This window comes from Carcharhinus amblyrhynchos, chromosome 12, assembly GCF_965287045.1.
Source record: "Carcharhinus amblyrhynchos chromosome 12, sCarAmb.v2.hapA, whole genome shotgun sequence".
Lineage (NCBI taxonomy): Eukaryota > Metazoa > Chordata > Chondrichthyes > Carcharhiniformes > Carcharhinidae > Carcharhinus > Carcharhinus amblyrhynchos.
Window position 1 is genome coordinate 88340600 of NC_137335.1, and position 25624 is coordinate 88366223.

The window sequence follows — 25624 nt, forward strand, 5'->3', positions numbered from 1 at the left end:
GGTTCAATCGACCAAAATACATCACCTCACATTTATCTAAATTAAACTCCATCTGCCATTTGTCAGCCCACTGGCCCAATTGATCAAGATCCCGTTGCAATCGGAGATAACTTTCTTCACTGTCCACTATGCCACCAATCTTGGTGTCATCTGTAAACTGACTAACCATGTCCCCTATATTCTCATCCAAATCATTAATATAAATGACAAATAACAGTGGGCCCAGCACTGATCCCTGAGGCACACCGCTGGTCGCAGGCCTCCAGTTTGAAAAACAACTCTCTACCACCACCTGAAGAGAGTCAATTTTGTATCCATTTAGATACCTCACCCTGGATCCCGTGAGATTTAACCTTATGCAACAACCTACCATGTGGTACCTTGTCAAAGGCCTTGCTAAAGTCCATGTAGACAACATCAACTGCACTGCCCTCATCTACCTTCTTGGTTACCCCTTCAAAAAACTCAATTAAATTTCTGAGATATAATTTTCCACTCACAAAGCCATGCTGACTGTCCCTAATCAGTCCTTGTGTCTCTAAATGCCTGTAGATCCTGTCTCTCAAAATACCTTCCAATAATTTACCCATCACAGATGTGAGGCTCACTGGCCTGTAGTTCCCAGGCTTTTCCCTGCAGCTCTTTTTAAACAAAGGGATAGATAGGTTCTGAGGAATCAAAATTTATTAACATGAGATCTAAATTTAACATCTGATTGGGCACCAATTCTTGAGGAGAGTTCAGGCTTCTCCCTCCCTTTGTACGAAGGCACATTCGCTAATTGCGTTGCTGAAGACTTTGGCTTTTAAGTTTTCTGGTTGCCCAAACTTTCCAACCAGCAGAAAAAGTTAATAAAAACAGAAGATGCTGGAAATAGTCATGAGATCATCCAGCATCTGTGGAGAGAGAAACAATCAATGGGTAGAATTTAATGTCCCTTCCCCGGAGCAGGCTTGGAGGTTGGAGTCTGACGAACGAGGTGCCTCAGTGTCTTCCTATCACCGTCCAGTTAATCCAGAATGGGAAGACTTGCGGACAGTTTTCCACCTGAACACTAATTGAGGCCTTGAAACAGCCAATCAGTGTCCACTTAAGGGCTTTAGTTGCCGCAGTTGTTCAGACCCCTACTAATGGCGACAGGGGTGTTACCATGTGGAGAGCTCAAAAAGCAAACCCGAGTGGGTATCAGTTGGGGGGGGGGGGGGCGGTCATGGGGGGTAGGCTTTCCTTCAAGGCAAACAGTATCCAGTTGAGGGACCCTAATTTTAGGGGTGGAGCCAGAGAGATACACCAAGTTCTCTGGCTCCAACATCATTAATTATGCAACTGGTTGCCTTGCACTGTATTCCATGGTGGGGTTGGTCTGATGATGCATCATCCACCAACCTCTCTGGGCGCCATGTTAAAAATGTGCTAAACATCCCAATCACTATTAAAGAAAGGAGATGGACATCCTGAGAAGGACATCTTGAGGCTGGAAAGACACCCAATCTAAAAGCTTCATCTGTAGATATTTGTCCCCACACCCACTGCTGTGGTATTCCAGAATCTAGGGCTGTGGGTGGCAAAGTCCAGAGGCACGCACCAGGCACCGTTCAGATGAGTTCTGAAAGCTGTTATTTGAGATGTGTTTTGCGCTCGCATTTTCTTGCCAGCATCGCAGAGAATTGGGAATGGTGGGGGGAGGGTGGGGGGGTAGATTCCATTCCAACCTTCACCTGCATCCCATTTTTCCGATGCAAATTAGTTTTGTGGAGGCCTCCAGTCATTTTTCTGTCCACCATGATAGGGACCTGGGGAAGATCCGATGGGAAGTAGTTTCTGGACTCTTACTGAATCCTACCCTTCACAACTGCAGTTGGAGAATATTTTGCCCTCACTTCCCTTCGCATTCTCAGTTGCATCTTATCAAGTCCTGGTAGTTGTCCAACCTTACAAACAAATAGCCAATCAAATATATCCTCTTCATTAATGTTGAACCTATTTAACCACCTCCCCTTTCACCAGGGCAGCATCTTCCTCCGTACTAAAGGCAGGTACAAGGAATTCATCCGATGTCTCAGCCACACCCCCTGCCTACATGCAGAAATCCCCTTTTTGTTCCCTAATCCTTTCACTGCCCTGTTACTATTTATACACCTTGGGGGATTTTTTGGATTCCTTTTCATGTTACCTGTCCGTCTCTTCTCACACTCTATCTTTGCTGATTTGTTTTTTCACTTCCTTTCTGAACCTTCTATATTCAGCCTGACTCTCAATTGAATCATTCACCTGACGTAAGAACATCAGAACTCGGAGCAGGAGTCGGCCTCTGTCCCCTCGAGCCTGCTCCACCATTCAATAAGATCATGGCTGATCTTTTTGTGGACTCAGCTCCACTTACCTGCCTGCTCACCATAACCCTTAATTCCTTCATTGTTCAGAAATGTATCTTCCCTTTACCCTTCTTCACCTGACTCTAACATTTCCCTCATCCTGAGAGTTTTGGATTTGTTTGTCCTATCCTTCTCCCTCATGGAATTTACTTCAACTGTACTCAAAGTATCCCCTCTTTGAAGACATCCCATTGTTCCATTATCATGTTTGCCTTCCAATTTTTGTTTTCTATTTACCTGGACCAGGTCCGTACTCACCCATTGAAGTTATCCCTCCCCAATTAACTAACACTCCTCGTCCTTTCCCCGATTAACTAACACTCCTCGTCCTTTCCCCGATTAACTAACACTCCTCGTCCTTTCCCCGATTAACTAACACTCCTCGTCCTTTCCTAGTGTTGCAACCCAGGCCAGAAACTCAAAAGTGTTTTATATGGTTTTAATTTTGGTTTGGCATTGGTGGCATTAGAGACACGTAGGACAAGGGGCCATGGACTTAAGGTGAGGGGGGAACGGTACAACACAGATATTAGAGGGAGGTTTTTCACACAGAGGGTATTGGGGGTATGCAAAGTAAGGCGGTGGAGGCAAACATGCTAGAGTCATTTAAGAGTAACTTAGACAGGCGCATGACTGGGTTGGAGATGGAGGGATATAGGAGATCCTTTTAAATAAGGTTCATTAGCATTGGGGCGTCCCTGATAATGTAAATGGGTATAGTATGATAATAATGTTTTTTCTCTTTTCATTCACAGGTTTTAAGTCGGTCCACCTCGTGTCCAACGAGGGGCATACACGCGATGGGTCGTACTGGGGCTGCTCTTGGTTGATCAGGATTGGCCTGGTGCTTCATGTCGTTAGTGTGTGCCTAAACTGGACCAGATACTGGGCAAGACGACAGCTCAGTGACTATCGCTGATTGCTGTGCAGACACATGGATTTGGGCCGGTGTCTGTGGGAGTTTGCGCATTCTCCCTGTGCTTGCGTGGGTTTTCTCCGGGTGCTCCGGTTTCCTCCCACACCCCAAAGATGTGCTGTTAGGCTGATTGGCAGGAATAAATTGTCCCTAAATCAGTTTCCCTCAATCTGGATGGCCATAAAACATTAGACAGGGGTCGTGGGTGGAGAGGGTGACTGGTAGTGTTGAGATGGCGGCGCGGGGTCATTGGGCCAAAGGGCCTGTTTCCCGGGCTGATTTTGTTCTTTGTTCTTTGAGTACAAGGTGTTTCACTTCAGGTATGATTCAAATGACCCACTAGGAAGCTTTTAGCAAACAAAGTTTATTTAAGAGCACAGTTAAAATGTAACAAAAATAATTAATATAACTTTTACCAAGGACCAACCATGATATAGCATATACCTTAACAGCTAGCTATCTATGATGTTCCAACTTAAACAACTCCCACAGACACACACTCTTCCCTAGGCTTGGCACAAAAAGCAAGTATGCTTACATGATACCAGATTTTGCAGCTTTTTATTGACTCCTGTGAATTGGTCCTTTAATGTTGGATTAAAATCTAAGGCTCCCCAATCCTAGAACTTTTTAAAAAGTCTCTGGAGAGAGAGAGACAGAAACACGCTGCTTTTTTCCACTAGCTTCAAGCGGCAACTAAGAAAAATGAAACTAAAATCTTGCACATTTCTGTGAAAAAAACTCCCCAGGCATCACCCAGCAATTCCAAAAGGATCATAAAACCCTGGGTATTAGCCCAGATTAAAAATAAACATGATATCCATTATATTGCTTCAGTAACAATTAGAGGACACCAGTACCAGATGTTACAGCAACGGTAAAGTAGCAGGGCCTGTTTAAAAAACCTGTAGAGAAATATGATGAAAAGACATTTCTTAAAGACACAGTATCGTCACACTGGCCACTATGAGCTGCTTGTTACAATAACCACTCATTTTTACTGACACTTGACCCACCTCAATCCCCCAAATCAAATCGTGCAATGCCTCCTTTCTCATTGGACTAGAAACATAGAACATAGAACACTACAGCACAAACAGGCCCTTCGGCCCACAAGTTGCGCCGATCACATCCATACCTACCAGGCCATAGAACTATCTGTAACTCCCAATCCCATTAAATCCCATGTACTCATCCAGAAGTCTTTTAAAAGACCCCAGCGAGTTCGCCTCCACCACCACCGACGGCAGCTGATTCCATTCACTCACCACCCTCTGAGTGAAAAACTTACCCCTAACATCTCCTCTGTATTTGCTTCCCTGCACCTTAAATCTGTGTCCTCTCATAGCGACCATTTCAGCCCTGGGAAATAGCCTCCGAGAATCCACCCTATCCATTCCTCTCAACATTTTATAAACCTCTATCAGGTCGCCTCTCAATCTTTGTCTCTCCAGGGAGAAGAGACCTAGCTCCCTCAACCTATCTTCATAAGGCATGCCTCCCAATCCAGGCAACATCCTTGTAAATCTCCTCTGCACCCTCTCAATAGCTTCCACATCCTTCCTGTAGTGAGGCAACCAGAACTGCGCACAGTACTCCAAGTGGGGTCTGACAAGGGTCTTATAAAGTTGCAGCATTACCTCCCGACTCCTAAACTCAATCCCTCGATTAATGAAGGCCAGTACACCATACGCCTTCTTGACCACATCCTCCACCTGCGAGACCGATTTAAGAGTCCTATGGACCCGGACCCCAAGATCCTTCTGCTCCTCAACACTGCTAAGACTCCTACCCTTGATATTGTACTCCTTCATCCCATTGGTCCTGCCAAAATGGACGACTACACATTTATCCGGGTTGAAGTCCATCTGCCACTTCTCCGCCCAGTCTTGCATCCTATCTATGTCCCGCTGTAACTTCTGACATCCCTCCAGACAGAAACACACTGTCCTAAAAAAATCCTGAATACATTTCATAAACTCCCCTCCTATCAACTCTGTGCACCATTGCTATCTCAGCATATATTTGTCAATTAAAGTTCTCCATTTTAATTATTCTGTACATATTTAATTACATCTCTGTAATTTCCTTAAATGTGCTCTTCCACATTTTTCCTACTAATTGGTGACCATATAATGTAGCCAATATTATAATGGTACTGTGGGAGGTGTTACTTTTTAATATTTCTGGGGTTCACTGTGGTATTTTGCAAAGCAGGATTTCAGGCACTGTGTGAATGTGCGTATGACTAATTTACTTAAGCTGGGCTCTAAAGGTTTAAAAGTTGAAGATAACAAAGAGAGTTGGCATGAAAGGCAGGCATTTGAAGTTGAATGGGTTGAGTTGAATGTTCTGTAAGTAAACATTGGTAGAAATTTGCATTAAGAGCTAAGTGAGGATTTGGATTTTTGGCTATTGAATTTCAAATGGTAGTAAGAGGAGTTTACTATTTAGGAAAAGTCAGATATAAATAAGGCAAATCTATTCAATTTTCCTTTCATGTAATGTTGGCCATAAAGAGAACAAACAAAGATTTGATATCCTGGAAAAGGTAAATTTCAAAGAAGGATAAGGACAATGAGAAAAGATGAAAGAGGAAAGAATATATTTAAAGAGAGGTTGGAAGCTGTGCTATGTGTGGCCATGAACAATGTGTTCTCTGCTGGGAGTGAGCTGTAAAAGAAGCAAAGTGAACAATCTCCAGCAACCCAGGAAACTGTAATTTCCCGGCAAACAGGAGTCCTGTTCTAAAGAGTTCAATTTCCACAGTTGAGTGAGAGAGACGAGTCTTGTGAAATGCCTTCTTTACAGCAACAGAGGGTTATAGTTTGTGGGCACATTGCTGGAATTTTTGTAGATCAAATATCTGTAAGGATTGCTGCCTAAAGAGGTTTTTAATTGAGTCAACCAAGAAAGAACCTTTTGGGGGAATATTCTCTAAGACTCATTTTAACTGTGTAAATGTAATCTTGTGTGTTTCAGTTTTTTCTTTTGGTTAGGAAATGTCTTAATTTTAAAATTTAAAATTTCAGTGTTCTTGGAATTTGTGATTCCTGATTTCAGTGTGTATGTTTTATCATTGTAGTATACATTTGTAATATACAATTAGAAAGCAGCTGTCAAGTTTCCCCTTTTAGGATTTGGTTCACATGGTACTTACCAGAAAAGTACCGTTATTGTTCCTTAGCTGTGAACAAATATTTATATATATTTGTTTATTTATTAGTGTCACAAGTAATGCTTACTTTAATACTACAATGAAGTTACTGTGAAAATCCTCCAGTTGCCACACTCTGGCGCTGTTCGGGTACACTGCGGGAAGATTTAGCATGGCCAATGCACCCAATCAGCACGTCTTTCAGATTGTGGGAGGAAACTGGAGCACCAGAAGGAAACCCATGCAGAAACGGGGAGAAAGTGCAGACTCTGCACAGACAGTGACCCAAGTTGGGAATCAAATCCGGGACCCTGGAGCTGTGAGACGGCAGTGCTAACCATTGTGTCACCGTGCCATACATCCTCTCCTTGATCCCTTTGGGACATTTTATCATGTCGGCACTGTAATGCTATGTTCTCCTTAATCAGGACTGCTCCCAATTTGCTTTCTTTCATAAACAATTTGTATCCAGGAATATTTGCTGTAGAATCCTGCCAGGAATCTGTTCTTGCCATAACATAACATTCCCATGTGGCTATTTGCTCCTGCAACCAATTTTATTTACCACACTTTGCATACTCCCAGATATGTGCAGTAAACTTAATTTAGATCTTAATGCATTCCCTCATTCTCAGAAATAACCTAATATTATTACTATTCACTGTTTTGCTATTTTCTACTCCAGTTCTGTTTCTCCTAATTTTCTGTGCACTTTATTTTTCATGCTAAAGAAATACTTCCTGATTCCCACACCCCTGCCAAGTTAATTTGAACCCTATCCAAAACACTCGCAAATCATCATGTAAAGTTATTGATTGGAGTTCAGTTTAGATGCTACATGTTGTGACACTACTGTGCCTTTAAGAAATGTATTTTTAATCATGTTCTGTGCAGTTATAGGCAAGCACTGAGCTGCCTACTTAGAAGTCTGTTTATTGCTGCTTAAATGGTTTAAATGGGGCTTTGTTTATTTTTACTCAGTGTCTTTAAAGTTTAAAGTTTATATATTAGTCAGAAGTAGACTTACATTCACACTACTATGAAGCTACTGTGAAAATCCCCTAATGCATTTAGTGGAAGTTTACAACCTTTTGAGTTGTTAGGGGGAAGAATGATTGATAGGTCAGGTGACAAGAGGTCTTGCTTTTAGTTTTGGGTTGCTGGCTGCTCTTTTAGTCGAAAGGTGTATTACTTCAGGCTGGAAGCAGTGTTCTGTCTCTCCCTCCCTGGTATTTTGGGAAGCCATTCTGATTTCAAATTTGTCTGTGTGTGAGTGTCAAGAACGCTGCAGAATCCAACAAAAGGACTAAGCTTCCGCATCACGGGAGCATTCTTATTTTCCATGCTAAACCTGTGCTAGCTGTGTGTTTATGGGGTTTGTTGGTTAGAACAATATTTAGCTGCTAAGGTTTAAAAAAATCATGTTTTTTCTTGTTTGTAATTGGTAAAAGTTATTGCTAATTTTCTTTCTATGTTTTGAGTGTATTTTAAAGTAAATGTTGTTTGATAAAAGCTCCATAGTGGGTTATTTGAATTGTACCTGGGCGGCACAGTAACACAGTGGTTAGCACTGCTGCCTCACAGTGCCAGGGACCCGGGTTTGATTCCTGGCTTGGGCCACTGTCTGTGTGGAATTTGCACGTTCTCCCTGTGTCTGTGTTTTGATTTGATTTGATTTATTAGTGTCATATGTATTAGTATACAGTGAAAAGTATTGTTTCTTGCATGCTATACATGGTTTCCTCCAGGTGCTCCAGTTTCTTCCCACAGGCCAAGGATGTACAGGTTAGGTGGATTGGCCATCCTAAATTGCCCCTTAAAGTCAGGGGGATTGGCAGGGGAAATACATGGGGTTATGTGGATAGAGCCTAGATAGCAGGGTTGTCAGTGCAGGCTTGATGGCCTGAATGGCCTCCTGCGCTGTAGGGATTCTATTCTATGATTCTATAAAGTGAAACACCTCAAACTTATCCACGCCAAATTCAAAGTACAAAACTTATGATCCAAGCAGATTTCATAAAATTCCTTGGAGTTTTCTGCCAGTGCAGAGTCTGCACATTCTCCCTGTGTCTGCGTGGGTTTCCTCCAGGTGCTACAGTTTCCTCCCAGAGTCCAAAGATGTGTGGGTTAGCTGCGTTGGCCTTGCTGAATTGCCCCTTAGTGCCAGGGGATAAATGCATGGGATTATGGGAATAGGGCCTGGGTGGGATTGTGGCCAGTGCAGACTCAATGGGCTGAATGGCCTCCTCCTGTGCTGTAGGGATTCTATGATTCTGACCTGGATTATAACAATATCCCAACAGATTCCATCTCCCCTAGAAGGGGTTCCTCCGCCATCTCTTCAGCCACACCCTCACCGGTTTTATCCTCATTGTTCTGTAGTTGCTTGTGTGCGATACTGGAAATAATCCTGAGGTCCTGCTTACTAGTTACATTCCTAACTCCCTAAACTCTGCAAACAATATCTCATCCCTTCTCCCTTGATGCAGATGTGGACCAGCTGTTCACCATTGCCTCTGAGCTAAAGAAACTTAGTGAACCAAAAGGTGCTTTTCCATCAGGCAGGTAGTTTGCTGGCCATTATTTTTGAGTCTAGCTCTAATTGCTGTTTACAGGTTTATTTAATTTAAAAAACTGAAAATTGTCTTTTATGGAGCATTTTTCTCATGTTCTGCCAAAGTACTTTACGTGTAATGATGTACATTCTGAGGTAAAGCAATCACTTTCTACAAAGCAGATTTTGACTAACACTCATGCGATAATGAGCAGACTATTTTAGGATGTTGAATAAAAGCCACAACACCAGGGATAATGTCACAACTCCTTTGAAATATTCTCATGCAAATCTTTCAGCTGCACCTGAGAGGCATGGGGTCCTTGGTTTCAGTTCTCAGCTGTTTGGATGAGATTTAAACTCTTATCTATTGATTGGCATTTCTGAATTGCTATTTAGAGAGATATGCATGATATTACTATACACTGTTTATGGTAACACATAATTCAGTGATTTTGTTTCATTGTTTTGCCATAACCCATGATCTTATTGAATGGCGGGGCAGGCTCGAAGGGCTAGATGGCCTACTCCTGCTCCTATTTCTTATGCTCTTATAAAATTGGGTAGCACCATACGCCCCACCCCCCAATGCCCCCCCCTCCCCCCCCGCCCCCCCCATCTGTCAGTCAATGTCATACTGAATCAAGTAGATAGGGTTGTTAGGAAGGCATATACAGTGTCTTGGCGTTTATTGGTAGGGGGATTGAATTTAGGAGTCGCAGCGTTATGTTGCAGCTGTACAAGACTCTGGCGCAGCTGCACTTGGAGTATTGTGTGCAGTTCTGGTCCCCACATTACAGGAAGGATGTGGAGGCTTTGGAGAGGGTGCAGAGGAGGTTTACCAGGATGTTGCCTGGTATGGAGGGAAGGTCCTATGAGGAGAGACTGAGGGATTTGGGGTTGTTTTCGTTAGAAAGAGGGGATCTTATTGAAACATATAAGATGATTAGAGGTTTAGATAGGGTGGACAGTGATAGCCTTTTTCCTCGGATGGAGAAAGCTAGCACGAGGGGGCATAGCTTTAAATTAAGGGGGGGTAGTTATAGGACGGATGTCAGGGGTAGGTTCTTTACCCAGAGGGTGGTGAGGGATTGGAATGCCCTGCCTGCTGCGGTTGTAAATGCGCCTAGTTTGGGGGCGTTTAAGAGATCCGTGGATAGGTTTATGGATGGAAAGGGATTGGTTTAGGTTAGAGGGTCATTGTTTTTTAACTGGTCGGCACAACATCGTGGGCCGAAGGGCCTGTTCTGCGCTGTAATGTTCTATGTTCTATGAATGATTTAATTGGATTGTGAGGCAGATACTAATCCACACAGGCACCTCCTCCTCTATCCTTAATGTCTTCACTACCTTCCTCCCAAGTATTTTCTCCCATCGGCGTGTCAGCCCCTGAATAGCGCCTTCCTTTGTGTCTCAATCTCTCTCTCCCTCTTTCGCCCAGATTCTCACAGTTGGGCTGTGCAGGGCTGGAAGAAATCCTACACGTAAACATTCTGTCCCCTGACGAACTGTGTTGAGTGGTGAGAGCATTTCCTGAGGGTGGTGTGTGGAGCAGAGAGTTTTCAGCTTTCTGCAGACAGCAGTACTTGTATCTGACGTATGTTTCCCTGCATTTCCCCTGCGTTTCCCCTGCGTTTCCCCTGCGCCTGTCGAGAGCCTTTCTTGTTCTTTGCTAGAATGACACAGCAGTGGATGGGATGTGCTTTCATCATGAAGTCAATGTTCTGGGCATTCACTGTTATTTCTTTTTCATGTTCAGTATCGCATGATACGAGATGAGGTTTTCACGTCAAACATGTTCTGTTCCTTCATTGTGATGCTGTTTATTCTCAGTGTGCAGACCATGTTCGTAACTCCTGAGTGAGTATTAACTATCATCAATTGATTCTTTATACTCATTGCAGACAAAAAGTTTAGTTTATTTGTAAGTTTATTTATTAATGTCACAAGTAGGCTTACATAAACACTGCAATAAAGTTACTATAAAATTCCTTGTGTCCCAACACTCCGGCAGCTGTTCAGGTACGTTGAGGGAGAATTTAGCATGGCCATTGCACCTAACCAGCATGTCTTTCAGACTGTGGGAAGAAGCCAGAGCACCTGGAAGAAACACACATAGACAGGGGGAGAACGTGCAGACTCCACACAGACAGTGACCCAAGCCAGGAATTGAACCCAGGTCCCTGGCACTGTGAGGCAGCAGTGCTAACCACTGTGTCACCATTCTGCCCCAGGTCCCTGGCACTGTGAGGCAGCAGTGCTAACCACTGTGCCACCATTCTGCCCCGGGTCCCTGGCACTGTGAGGCAGCAGTGCTAACCATGGTGCCACCATTCTGCCCCAGGTCCCTGGCACTGTGAGGCAGCAGTGCTAACCACTGTGCCACTGCTCTTGCTCCAATGTAAGTATTGTCAAAAACAGCATGTAAAGTACATCGAAGAGTAGTCAGTCTGGAACAAGAAACCTCAATGATTTTTGAGAAGGTAAAGCAGATTCTGATCCAAAGAGTATTCCAGTTAGCCTAGCACCCTTCAAAGGGAAAATGTTAGAAGCCATTATTAAAGATGTTATAGCAGGGTACTTGGAAAATTGAGGATAATCACGCAGAGGCAACATAGTTTTGTGTAAGGGAAACCATGTTTAACCAATTTATTGGAGTTCTTAACATAGAACATAGAACATAGAACACTATAGCACAAACAGGCCCTTCGGCCCACAAGTTGAGCCGATCACATCTGTACCTACCAAGCCATAGAACTATCTGTAACTTCCAATGCCCATTAGATCCCATATACTTATCCAGAAGTCTTTTAAAAGACCCCAGCGAGTTCGCCTCTACCACCACTGACAGCAGCCGATTCCACTCACTCACCACCCTCTGAGTGAAAAACTTGTCCCTAACATCTCCTCTGTACTTGCTCCTCAGCACCTTAAACCTGTGTCCTCTCGTAGCGACCATTTCAGCCCTGGGAAATAGCCTCTGAGAATCCACCCTATCCATTCCTCTCAACATTTTATAAACCTCTATCAGGTCGCCTCTCAACCTTCATCTCTCCAGGGAGAAGAGACCGAGCTCCCTCAACCTATCTTCTGAAGGCATGCCTCCCAATCCAGGCAACATCCTTGTAAATCTCCTCTGCACCCTCTCAATAGCTTCTGCGTCCTTCCTGTAGTGAGGTGACCAGAACTGCGCACAGTACTCCAAGTGGGGTCTGACAAGGGTCTTATAAAGTTGCAGCATTACCTCCCGACTCCTAAACTCAATCCCTCGATTAATGAAGGCCAGTACACCATACGCCTTCTTGACCACATCCTCCACCTGCGAGGCCAATTTAAGAGTCCTGTGGACCCGGACCCCAAGATCCTTCTGCTCTTCAACACAGCTAAGACTCCTACCCTTGATATTGTACTCCTTCATCCCATTGGTTCTGCCAAAATGGACCACTACACATTTATCTGCGTTGAAGTCCATCTGCCACTCCTCCGCCCAGTCTTGCATCCTATCTATGTCCCGCTGCAACTTCTGACATCCCTCCAGACTATCCACAACACCACCAACCTTCGTATCGTCGGCAAACTTACTAACCCATCCCTCCACTTCCTCATCCTGGTCATTTATGAAAATGACAAACAGCAAGGGCCCTAGAACAGATCCCTGGGGCACTCCACTGGTGACCGACCTCCATGCAGAAAAAGACCCATCCGCAACCACTCTCTGCCTTCTGCAGGCAAGCCAGTTCAGGATCCACAAGGCCAAAGCCCCTTGGATCCCATGCCCTCTCACCTTCTCAAGAAGTCTTGCATGGGGGACCTTATCAAACGCCTTGCTGAAGTCCATGTAAACCACATCCACTGCTCTTCCTTCGTCAATGTGTTCAGTCACATTCTCAAAGAACTCAACTAGGCTCGTAAGGCACGATCTAGAACATAGAACATAGAACATAGAACATTACAGCGCAGAACAGGCCCTTCGGCCCACGATGTTGCGCCGACCAGTTACAAAAACAATGACCCACTAGCCTATACCAATCCCTTTTCGTCCATAAACCTATCCAGAGATCTCTTAAACGCCCCCAAACTAGACGCATCTACAACTGCAGCAGGCAGGGCATTCCAATCCCTCACCACCCGCTGGGTAAAGAACCTACCCCTGACATCCGTCCTGTAGCTACCCCCCCTTAATTTAAAGTCATGCCCCCTCGTGCTAGCTTTCTCCATCCGAGGAAAAAGGCTATCACTATCCACCCTATCTAAACCCCTAATCATCTTATATGTTTCAATAAGATCCCCTCTTAGCCGCCTTCTTCCCAACGAAAACAACCCTAGATCCCTCAGTCTCTCCTCATAGGACCTCCCCACCATACCAGGCAACATCCTAGTAAACCTCCTCTGCACCCTCTCCAACGCCTCCACATCCTTCTTGTAATGCGGGGACCAGAACTGCACACAGTACTCCAAGTGCGGCCGCACTAGAGTAGTGTACAGTTGCAACATTACACTGCGACTCCTAAATTCAATCCCCCTACCAATAAACGCCAAGACACCGTACGCCTTCTTGACAACCTTATCTACTTGATTCCCAACTTTCAGGGATCTATGTACACACACACCTAGATCCCTCTGTTCATCCACACTATTCAAAGTCCTCCCGTTAGCCCTATACTCGACACATCTGTTGCTCCTACCAAAGTGAATTACCTCACACTTCTCCGCATTAAATTCCATCCGCCACCTCTCGGCCCAGCTCTGCAACCTATCTAAGTCTCCCTGCAGACTATGACACCCTTCCTCACAATCTACCACACCTCCAACTTTGGTGTCATCAGCAAATTTACTAATCCACCCAACTATACCCTCATCCAGATCATTAATAAAAATTACAAACAACAGTGGCCCCAAAACAGATCCCTGAGGCACACCACTCGTAACTGCACTCCATGATGAATATTTACCATCCACCACCACCCTCTGTCTCCTATCTGATAGCCAATTCCTGATCCAACTTCCTAGATTACCCACAATCCCATACATCTGCATTTTCTGCAGAAGCCTACCATGGTGAACCTTATCGAACGCCTTACTAAAATCCATGTATACCACGTCAACTGCCTTACCCCCATCCACCTCTTTGGTCACCTTCTCAAAAAACTCAATAAGGTTAGTAAGGCACGACCTACCTGCTACAAAACCATGCTGACTATTTCTAATCAATTCATTACACTCCAAATAACTATAAATCCTATCCCTAATAATTTTTTCTAAAACCTTGCCCACAACAGAAGTAAGACTCACCGGTCTATAATTCCCGGCAAAGTCTCTGTTCCCCTTCTTAAACAATGGGACAACATTCGCTATCCTCCAATCCTCCGGGACTACACCAGAGACCAATGACGACCTGAAGATCTGAGCCAGAGGCTCTGCAATCACCTCTCTAGCCTCCCAGAGAATCCTAGGGTAGATCCCATCCGGACCAGGGGACTTATCTATTTTCAGCCCCTCAAGAATTTCCAGCACATCCTCTTTATCAACCGTAATACTTTCTATTTTACACCCCTGCGACCCAATGTCCTCCTCAGCTATATTCATGTCCCCCTGCGTGAACACCGAAGAGAAATATTGGTTCAATACTTCTCCAATCTCCTCCGGTTCCACACACAACTTCCCCCTGCTGTCTGTAACTGGCCCTAATCTTGCCCTGACCAACCTTCTGTTCTTGACATACTTATAGAACGCCTTAGGATTCTCCTTAATCCTATCAGCCAAAGTCTTCTCATGTCCTCTTTTAGCCCTTCTCAACTCACTCTTCAACTCCCTCCTAGCCAATCTAAAGCTTTCTAGTGCACTATCTGAGCCCTCCAATCTCATCCGATCTGCCTTTGACAAAGCCGTGCTGACTATTTCTGATCATTCTAAACTTCTCCAAATGCTCATAAATCCTGTCCCTCAGAATTCTTTCCATCAACTTACCAACCACTGAGGTCAGACTCACCGGTCAGTAATTTCCCAGGCTATCCCTGTTCCCTTTCTTGAAAATAGGAACCACATCCACAATCCTCCGGAACCTCTCCCATCTCCATCGATGACACAAAGATCACCACCAGGGGCTCTGCAATCACTTCCCTCACCTCCCACAGTATCCTGGGGTACATCCCATCTGGTCCCGGCGACTTGTCTATCTTGATAGAATTTAAAAGCTCCAACACATCCTTTCTCTTAATATCCACATACTCAATCTTTTCAGTCTGCCGCAAACCTGTAGTACAACCTCCCAGATCACTTTCCACCGTGAATACCGAGGCAAAGTACTCATTAAGCACCTCTGCCATTTCTTCTGGTTCCACACAGACCTTTCCCCCTTCACCTTTTATAGGTCCTATCCCTTCTCTTCTCATCCTTTTATTTTTCACATATTTGTAGAACACCTTGGGATTCTCCTTAATCTTACCCACCAAGGCCTTCTCATGACCCCTTCTGGCTCTCCTAATTTCCTTTTTAAGCTCCTTTCTACAAGCCTTATACTCCTCTAGATTCTTAACATCTCCTAGCTCCCTGAACCTTTTATACACCTTTCTTTTCTTCCTGACTAGGTTCACCACAACCTTCGTGCACCACGGTTCCCACGCCCTACCAAAACCTCCTTGTCTCATCGGAACGTTATTGTGCAGAGCTCCAGTCAAACATTTCTTGAATATCCACCACCTTCCTTCAGTACTTTTCCCCAAGAACACCTCCTTCCAGTTTATTCATCCAATTGTCTACCTGATGTCATCATATTTCCCCTTACTCCAGACAAACACCTTCCTAGCCTGCCTGATCCTATCTCTTTCCAAAGCTATCGTGAAGGAGATAGAATTATGATCTCCATCCTCGAGATGCTCTCCTACTGAGACATCCAACACCTGTCCAGGTTCATTAGCCAGCACCAGGTCAAGTACAGCCTCTCCTCTCGTAGGCTTATCCATGTACTGTGTCAGGAAGCCCTCCTGAACACACCTAACAAACTCCTCCCCATCCAAACCCCTTACCCTAGGGATATTCCAGTCGATGTTCAGGAAATTAAAGTCTCCCATCACGACAATTCTGTTATTACTACATCTCTCTAGGATCTGTTTCCCTATCTGCACCTCAACTTCCCTGTCACTATTGGGCGGCCTATAGAAAACACCCAGCAAAGGTATCGACCCTTTGCTGTTCCTAACTTCCACCCACAGAGACTCTGTAGACAGTCCCTCCACAGCATCCTCCTTCTCTGCAGCCGTGACACTGTCCCTGATCGACAGTGCTTTGAAGGAGTTGAGTCACATATGCTGTGGATAAAGGGGAACTAGTGGATGTACTGTACTTAAACTCCAGAAAGGCATTTGATAAAGTACTATATCAAAGGAAAGGAGATATGATGGGCTTGCATGAGCTGAAACAGTTTAGTTTGTGTTTCACTCTGTGTAAATATCTATGTACTCTTGGCCTGTTCAGTCTGTATCATGATGTGATGATACAGTTACGTAAGGGGTCACATGATGCAAGTGTGGGAGTTCTTGGAAAGTGGACCATGTACAAGCACGGAATAGCTGCTCCGACAAGGGAATATACCATATTGTTTGTTATAAGCACTTGTTCGCCAGTCTTTGGGAATCTAACACTTGCACAATAACTGTGCTAATCAAACAACAGATGGGGATAGGGTCAGGAATGGGGGACTCTGGGATCGGAACAGGGTCGACCACAGAACAGAGGTGTGGAGAGCGTCAGCGACAGGTCGGGGGGATGGGGCTCAAGTCATGGATAAGAGGGGTTGGAACTGGGACATGGAAAGGATGGAATGGGGACAGGGATGGGATGCATGGGGACAGGGGAGGAGGGGAATGGGACCAATATAAAGACAGGGATGGGAAGAGATTGAGACAGGGTAAATGGTAGGACTCTGAAGAGTGCAGTTGAACAGAGGGATCTGGGATTACAGGTACAGAATTCCCTAAAAGTGGCATCACAGGTGGATAGGGTCGTAAAGAGTACTTTTGGTACATTGGCCTTTATAAATCAGAGTATCGAGTATAAAAGTTGGAGTGTTATGGTGAGGTTATATAAGGCATTGGTGAGGCTGAATTTAGAGTATTGTGTACAGCTTTGGTCACCTAGTTACAGGAAGGATGTAAATAAGGTTGAAAGAGTGCAGAGAAGGTTCACGAGGATTTTGCCGGGACTTGAGAAGCTGAGTTACAGAGAGAGATGGAATAGGTTAGGACTTTATTCCCTGGAGCGTAGAAGAATGAGGGGAGATTTGATAGAGGTGTATAAGATTTTGATGGGTATAGATAGAGTGAATGCAAGCAGGCTTTTTCCACTGAGGCTAGGGGAGAAAAAAACCAGAGGGCATGGGTTAAGGGTGAAAGGAGAAAAGTTTAAAGGGAATATTAGGGGAGCTTCTTCACACAGAGAGTGGTGGGTGTGTGGAATGAGCTGCCGGATAAAGTGGTAAATGTGGGGTCACTTTTAACATTTAAGAAAAACTTGGACAGGTTCATGGATGAGAGGGGTGTGGAGGGATATGGTCCAGGTACAGGTCAGTGGGACTAGGCAAAAAATGGTTCGGCACAGACAAGGGAGGGCCAAAAGGCCTGTTTCTGAGCTGTAATTTTCTATGGTTCTATGGGACAGGGTTAGGAATGGGAGTGCGGGGATGGGAACACGGTTGGGGATAGGGGTGAGGGGGGATGGGGCTGGGGGAGATGGGGACAGGGTCAGGATTGCAGAGCCTGAGGGGTTTGTTTTTTCTGTGCTTAATGTCTGAGGCAGAAAGGAACAACTTTGAGGTACTCACAACTTATCCACGCCGCCCTTTTTTTTTAAACCCCTAAGCTAGTCCCAGTTGCCTGCATTTGGTCCGCATCCCTCTATTCCCATCTTAATACAGATGCTGAAGTGTACAGGTTTAGGAATCCCCTGAAGGTCGGAATCTTGGCAGGGAATTAGAGGGCTGGGATTCCAAAGGAAAGTTCTTATATATTTGATTTATTCTTGTCTCATGTATTGGGATACAGTGAAAAGTATTGTTTCTTGCTTGCTGTACACTCAAAAAAGTACCATTCATAGAGAAGGAAAGGAGAGAGTGCAGAATCTAGAGCTACAACCAAAGCTAGGATGTAGAAAAAGATCACCTTAATGCGAGGTAGGTCCATTTAAAAGTCTGACAGCAGCAGGGAAGAAGCTGTTCTTGAGTCGGTCGGTACGGGACTTCAGACTTTTGTATCTTTTTCCTGACGGAAGAAGGTGGAAGAGAGAATGTCCGGGGTGTGTGGGGTCCTTGAATATGCTGGCTGCTTTTCCAAAAAAAGTCCTGGTCTTTGAACAGACATTCTAAATTTAGCATTCAATGTTAACAGCAGGTGCGATTTTTGATAAATAATTGATATATTGGGATTAATGTTTAGCTGCATTGCTGAACAGGCCTGCTGAGCTGTTGATTCTCCCCAACCACACAAAAAATAAGCATTCACCTATTTATGGGATTATGCAACTGGTGGCCTCATTGTTGTACCTTGTTGCATGTGAATTTCTGGAGAGACGGTTTACACAAACCCATCTGTGTGTTTTCTACCCACAGACCGAAAATGAGGCTTGGCCATTTTGCCGCTATGGTGGCCTTTTACTGTGTGCTGCTGACTTGTATTTGGGCCGAGAGATTCAGATGTTACCCAAAGAGCTTTCACACACTGAGTAGCTGGATTCAACAGACGTACAGTGTTAGAAGCATCATCATGCTCATATCCATTATACTCAACTTTATCTCATCCTTATATGACATGGTGAGTGAGAACACGTGGATGCTTGGCGCTGGGATATGTACAGTAAGATCGTCAGCCAGAGGGTAATGCAAGGCCTGAACTTACTCTTCTGGAGCGGGTGTGTGGTGGTCCCAATCCTTTGCCAGATGGCACATGGTGACGGGATCAGGGTCCCAATGCCATTGAAATCATTTGATTGGTGGGCATGTGTGGATGTAAAAGGTGCCCCTTCTGCCAATTAAAGGGTCAATTAAACTCCGTTGAACCACAGTAATCTCTGATTTTGAGAGGCCTGTGAGTTTTTTACAGTCGGTGCACAGGCCACTTAGCCAGATGGCCTTCACAATTTTCATGATTTCTATATTCAGGGTGGAAGAAAAGGTGAATAGAATCTTGGTAAGATGAATAAGTCAGAATTTTAATTTGAGTTGATTTATAGAGAATTTCTGGAGAACTCTTTGATTTCATGGCAATTGCAGAGCTTGTTCCTGCAGTGCACAATCCTTTCAGAGACAGGGAGTATCTACTCTGCTGAAGGGACCTCTTCAGCAGAAGAGAAGAGTGGAGAGAAGGTCAGCTGCCCACAGTATGGGACCTGTGGATCAGGGGGCATAAGAAGGAGAAGTACAGGGTTGGCAAGGCAGAAGTATATGGAAACGGAGCCATTATCTTACAGTCTACAATGGCTTCATGTTACTCACAGTAGAAGAATCGAGCCAGATTGTGTATTAAGTTCAAGTCAGTCTAGCGTAAAACTCTTTCGCAATAGCTTTCCAATGCAAAGTGTTCTCGCTGTCTCTAATTATAATGTCACATGTTTAACTAGCAATTTCCTTAACAAGGTAATTTCCATACACTATAACGCCCAGTACATTGACAGAGTCCCCTCTCTTTTCAAAATTAAAGCTTAGGAAGAAAAATTAAAAAAATTAAACTGCATTCTTTTGAATCTGAGCAGAAATAAGTGATCTCACATTTCCACATCTCTGAATCTCATAATTCATTTACCAAATATACACAAACCATTATAAAACAGAAATTCATTCCTCATTTCATCATTCCAGCGTCTTCTGATACATTTAGTAATTTTTTAAAGCAAACACTTCTTTCTTTAAAACAATCCAATAACTGGTGATGGTGTTGACCCCCATGGAAACATCAGGAGAGGTTGGTTCTCTGGTTATACACTTTAAATCATTACCTAATCAGAGGCAAAGAACAAAGAACAGTACAGCACAGGAAACAGGCCCTTCGGCCCTCCAAACCTGTGCTGCTCATTGGTCCAACTAGACCATTCATTTGTATCCCTCCATTCCCAGTCTGCTCATGTGACTATCCAGATAAGTCTTAAACGATCCCATCGTGTCCGCCTCCACCACCCTGCTTGGCAGCGCATTCCAGGCCCCCACCACCCTCTGTGTAAAATATGTCCCTCTGATATCTGAGTTATACCTCGCCCCCCTCACCTTAAGCCCGTGACCCCTCGTGATCGTCACCTCCAATCTGGGAAAAAGCTTCCCACTGTTCACCCTATCCATACCCTTCATCATTTTGTACACCTCAATTAGGTCTCCCCTCAGCCTTCATTTTTCCAGGGAGAACAACCCCAGTTTACCCAATCTCTCCTCATAGCTAAGACCCTCCATGCCAGGCAAAATCCTGGTAAAGCTTTTCTGCACTCTCTCTAAAGCCTCCACGTCCTTCTGGTAGTGTGGCGACCAGAACTGGATGTAGTATTCCAGATGTGGCCTAACCAGCATTCTATACAGCTGTAACATCAGAGTCCAGTTTTTATACTCTATACCCCGTCCTATAAAGGCAAGTATGCCATTTGCCTTCTTCACCACCTTCTCCACCTGTGCTGCCACCTTCAAGGATTTGTAGACTTGCACACCCAGGTCCCTCTGTGTTTCTATACTCTTGATGGTTCTGCCAATTATTGTATAACTTCCCCCTACATTAGTTCTTCCAAAATGCATCACCTCGCATTTATTTGGATTAAGTTCCATCTGCCATTTCTCCGTCCAATTTTCCAGCCTATCTATATCCTGCTGCATTGTCCAACAATGTTCATTGTTATCCGCAAGTCCAACCATCTTCATGTCATCCACAAACTTCGTGTCATCCACAAACTTGCTTATCACACCAGTTACACCTTCTTCCAAATCATTTATATATATCACAAATAGCAGAGGTCCCAGTACAGAGCCCTGCGGAATGCCACTGGTCACAGACCTCCAGCTGGAAAAAGACCCTTCCACTGCTACCCTCTGTCTCCTGTGGCCAAGCCAGTTCTCTACCCATCTAGCCACCTCTCCTTGTATCCCATGAGCCTTAACCTTCTTAACCAACTTGCCATGAGGGACTTTGTCAGACGCCTTACTGAAATCCATATAGATGACATCCACGGCCCTTCCTTCGTCAACCGTCAAGTACCTCATTGAATGCAACGTGTTTTGGCCCTCACAGTGGTCGTGAAAGGCACTTTAGAAATGCAAACTCTGTTTTATTTTCTCTTAAAAGGAAGAATTGACAGTCATAGAATCCTGTGTTTTGGAGATTTCCAGTTGCTTGAATATTTTGATTATGCCGGCTAGCTCTGTTCTTAGCCTTTTCTCAGTTACATTCCCTGAAACTGAAATGGGTGCAGGAAAGGCATGTGCTGGTTAGGAGGAAGGATGGGAAAGGTAGGATTAGAGAGCCGTGGATTACTAGAGATATTGAGGACCTGGTCAGGAAGAAACGAGAGGCGTATGTCAGGTCTAAGCAGCTGGGAACAGAGAGAGCGGTGGAGGAATACAGAGAGAGTAGGAGGGATCTCAAAAGGGGAGTTAGGAGAGCAAAGAGGGGGCATGGTTAGGAGGAAGGATGGGAAAGTTAGGATTAGAGAGCCGGGAGGGATCTCAAAAGGGGAGTTAGGAGGGCAAAAAGGGGGCATGAAATGGCTTTGGCAGGTAGGATTAAGGAAAATCCAAAGGCGTTTTACTCCTATGTTAGGAGCAAAAGGGTGGCTGGGGAAAAATCGGCCCCCTCAGGGACAGAGGAGGGGAATTGTGCTTAGAGTCTGAGGGAATGGGGGAGATCCTGAATGAATACTTTGCGTCGGTATTCACAGAGGAGAGGGGCTTGATGTCCGGTATGGTCATTGAGGGAGCTGTAGGCCAATTGGAGGAACTATCAATTACAAGGGAAGAAGTGTTAGGGCTTTTAGGTAGCATTAAAACTGATAAATCTCCGGGGCCTGATGGCATTTATCCCAGGCTGCTTAGGGAGGCGAGAGATGAGATTGCTGGGCCTCTGACGCAAATCTTTGTCTCTTCTTCGGACACAGGTGAGGTCCCAGAGGACTGGAGGATAGCGAACGTGGTACCGTTGTTTAAAAAGGGTAGGAGGGATAACCCGGGTAACTATAGGCTGGTGAGTTTAACGTCAGTGGTAGGCAAGTTGATGGAGAGGATTCTTAGGGATAGGATGTATGCGCACTTAGAGCGTTGCGATCTGATTAAGGATACGCAACATGGCTTTGTCAAGGGGAAGTCTTGCCTTACGAATCTGGTAGAATTTTTTGAGGAGGTGACAAAAAAGGTCGACGAAGGACGAGCCGTTGATGTCGTCTATTTGGATTTCAGTAAGGCGTTTGACAAAGTCCCTCATGGTAGGTTGGTAGAAAAGATTAAGGCTCATGGGATACAAGGCCAGGTATCTAGATGGGTTGAGAACTGGCTTGCTAAGAGGAGACAGAGAGTAATAGTGGAGGGGTCGTTTTCTAGCTGGAGGTCTGTCACTAGTGGTGTGCCACAGGGCTCAGTACTGGGACCTCTTCTCTTTGTAGTGTATATAAATGACTTGGAAGAGGGAGTAAGTGGTGTGATCAGCAAATTTGCTGATGACACCAAGATGGCTGGATTGGCGGACAGTGAGGAGCAGTGTCTGGCAATACAACGGGATATTGATAGGCTGGTATATTGGACTGATATATGGCAAATGGAGTTTAATCCGGATAAATGTCAGGTGATGCATTTTGGCCGGAATAATGTAGGGGGGCGTTATATGATAAAGGGAAAGCCCATAAGGAGTATAGAAACGCAGCGGGACCTGGGGGTGCAAGCGCACAAGTCTTTAAAGGTGGCAGTACAAGTGGAGAAGGTTGTGAAGAAAGCCTATGGTATGTTAGCCTTTATAGGAAGGGGTATAGAGTATAAGAGCTGGAGTCTAATGTTGCAGTTGTATAGAACGTTGGTTAGGCCGCATTTGGAGTACTGCGTCCAGTTCTGGTCACCTTACCACTGGAAGGACGTGGAGACTCTGGAGAGAGTGCAGAGGAGGTTTACCAGGATGTTGCCTGGTATGGAAGGACTGGGGTATGAGGAAAGATTGAGCAAACTGGGGCTGTTTTCCCTTGAAAGACAGCGACTGAGGGGGGATCTAATAGAGGGATATAAGATTATGAAGGGTATAGATAAACAGAGGTAAGCTATTTCCTATGTTAGAGACACATGGTACAAGGGGCCACGGGCTTAAGGTGAGGGGGGAGAGGTATAACACAGATATTAGAGGGAGGTTTTTCACACAGAGGGTAGTGGGGGTATGGAATGCTCTGCCAAGTAAGGTGGTGGAGGCAGGCACGCTGGAGTTGTTTAAGAGTAACTTAGACAGGCACATGAGTGGGTTGGAGATGGGAGGATATAGGAAATTGTTTTAAATAAAGTTCATTAGCATTGGGACATCCCTGGTAATGTATAAGGATATGGTATGATAATAATGTTTTTCTCTTTTCATTCACAGGTTTTAAGTCGGTCCGCCTTGTTGTCCAATGAGGGGCATACACGCGATGGGTCGTACTGGGGCTGCTCTTGGATGTTCGAGATTGGCCTAGTGCTTCATGTCATTAGTGTGTGCCTAAACTGGACAAGATACTGGGCAACACGACAGCTCAGTGACTATCGCTGATTGCTGTGCAGACACATGGATTTGGGCCGGTGTCTGTGGGAGTTTGCGCATTCTCCCCGTGCTTGCGCGGGTTTTCTCCGGGTGCTCTGGTTTCCTCCCACACCCCAAAGATGTGCTGTTAGGCTGATTGGCAGGAATAAATTAGAACAAAGAACAAAGAACAACCCAGCACGGGAAACAGGCCCTTCGGCTCAACGAGCCCGCGCCGCCGCATCACCCTACACCTATTCTACCCTGCGTGTCTACGAATGGAACCCCTAATGTAGCCAGATTCAGGGGAGAATAGTGTCAATTTGGTAAAAACCAATCAGCCTAAGAGCACATCTTTGGGGTGTGGGAGGAAACCGGAGCACCCGGAGGAAACCCACGCAACCACAGGGAGAATGCACAAACTCCCACAGACACAGGCCCAAATCCATGTATCTGCACAGCTAGCAGTGCTAGTCACCGAGCTGTTGCGGCGCCCGTCTACCTGTCCAGGATCAAGCACACACACCGACACGAAGTACTAGGCCACTCCCGGAACCTCCAAGAGCAGCCCACGCACGACCCACCGTGTGCATGCCCCTCGTTTGACAATGAGGTGGACCTCCACCTGCGGAATAAAAAGACAAAAACGTTAACTTACAAGTCTGCATTTCCGGTGTCTCCCGAGGTTCTAACCCTTATTTAATAGCCCCTACCATAACCCTCCATCCTCGTTTCACTCATGTGTCTGTCTAACTGAACCTTAAACGAGTCCAATGTTCCTGCCTCCACCACCCTACTCGGTAGCGCGTTCCATACCCCCACAACTCTCTGCGTAAAGAACCTTCCTCTCACATCCAAATTATACCTCTCCCCCCTCACCCTTAAATCATGACCTTTCGTATTTGTACCCAGTCTAGGAAGCAGTCTCTCACTATCGACTCTATCTATTCCCTTCAGTATCTTATATACCTCTATCATGTCCCCCCTCAATCTCCGTCTTTCCAAGGAGAAAAGTCCCAGTTTCTCCAACCTTTCATCGTAACCCAGCCCCTCCATGCCAGGCAACATCCTGGTAAACCTCCTCTGCACCCTCTCCAGAGACTCCACGTCCTTCCGGTAGTAAGGTGACTAGAACTGGACACAGTACTCCAAATGTGGTCTAACCAACGTTCTATACAACTGAAGCATTAGACGGCAGCTTTTATACTCTATACCCCTTCCTATAAAGGCTAGCATTCCATAAATTGTCCCTAAATTAGTTTTCCCTCAATGTGGATTGCCATAAAACAATAGATAAGGGTCATAGGTGGAGGGGGGGACAGGTAATATTAAAATGGTGGCGCGGGCTCGTTGGGCCGAAGGGCCTGTTTCCCGGGCTGTTTTTGTTCTTTGAATGAACATTGTCCCAAAGTGACTGATTGATTGATTTGTCTAAATATCATTCTATAGGTAGACTTTTCCCACGTTTTCCCTTATATAAAATTTCTGACAATATATTGGACAGGTAACCTCCCTCCCCCACCCCTACCCCACCCTTCCCCACCCCCCTATCCCCACCCCCTTACCACCACCATATCCAGTGCTTCTACTAATGCCAGTGTCTCACCAGCCAAGGCGCTTTATGTGACTCCTTTTATTTCCTTGGCATCCCATTCCAATGGACAAACTTCTCAATTTTTTTCCACCAATAATATCCATCTGCAAGATTGGCAGCTGAAAGACCACTAAAAATAACCAACCTCATATCTTCTGGCTCACCCAAGGCTGGGAATCAGAGAATGCATCTTTCTGAGTGTAACTTTTTTATGTTTTATTTGCTCTGGGAATTTTATTATTACGGTGCTGGACTCTACCACATCCTAGCTAGCATCTGGCCTCATCTGAGTGCACAGCCAGTTCAACTGTCCAATCAAACATCTC

The 25624-nt window shown here is 45.1% G+C and overlaps 1 protein-coding gene across 1 annotated transcript in view; it reads left to right on the plus strand.

The window, feature by feature from the left end:
• The window catches only part of LOC145351208 (adenylate cyclase type 8-like), a 135895-nt gene that overhangs the window by 49787 nt on the left and 60484 nt on the right, over positions 1-25624 (plus strand). The window contains exons 9-10 of the mRNA XM_080200910.1: positions 10762-10862; positions 18604-18805. Of these exons, the coding sequence (XP_080057036.1) occupies positions 10762-10862; positions 18604-18805 (303 nt within the window). The remainder of the gene's footprint in view (positions 1-10761; positions 10863-18603; positions 18806-25624) is intronic.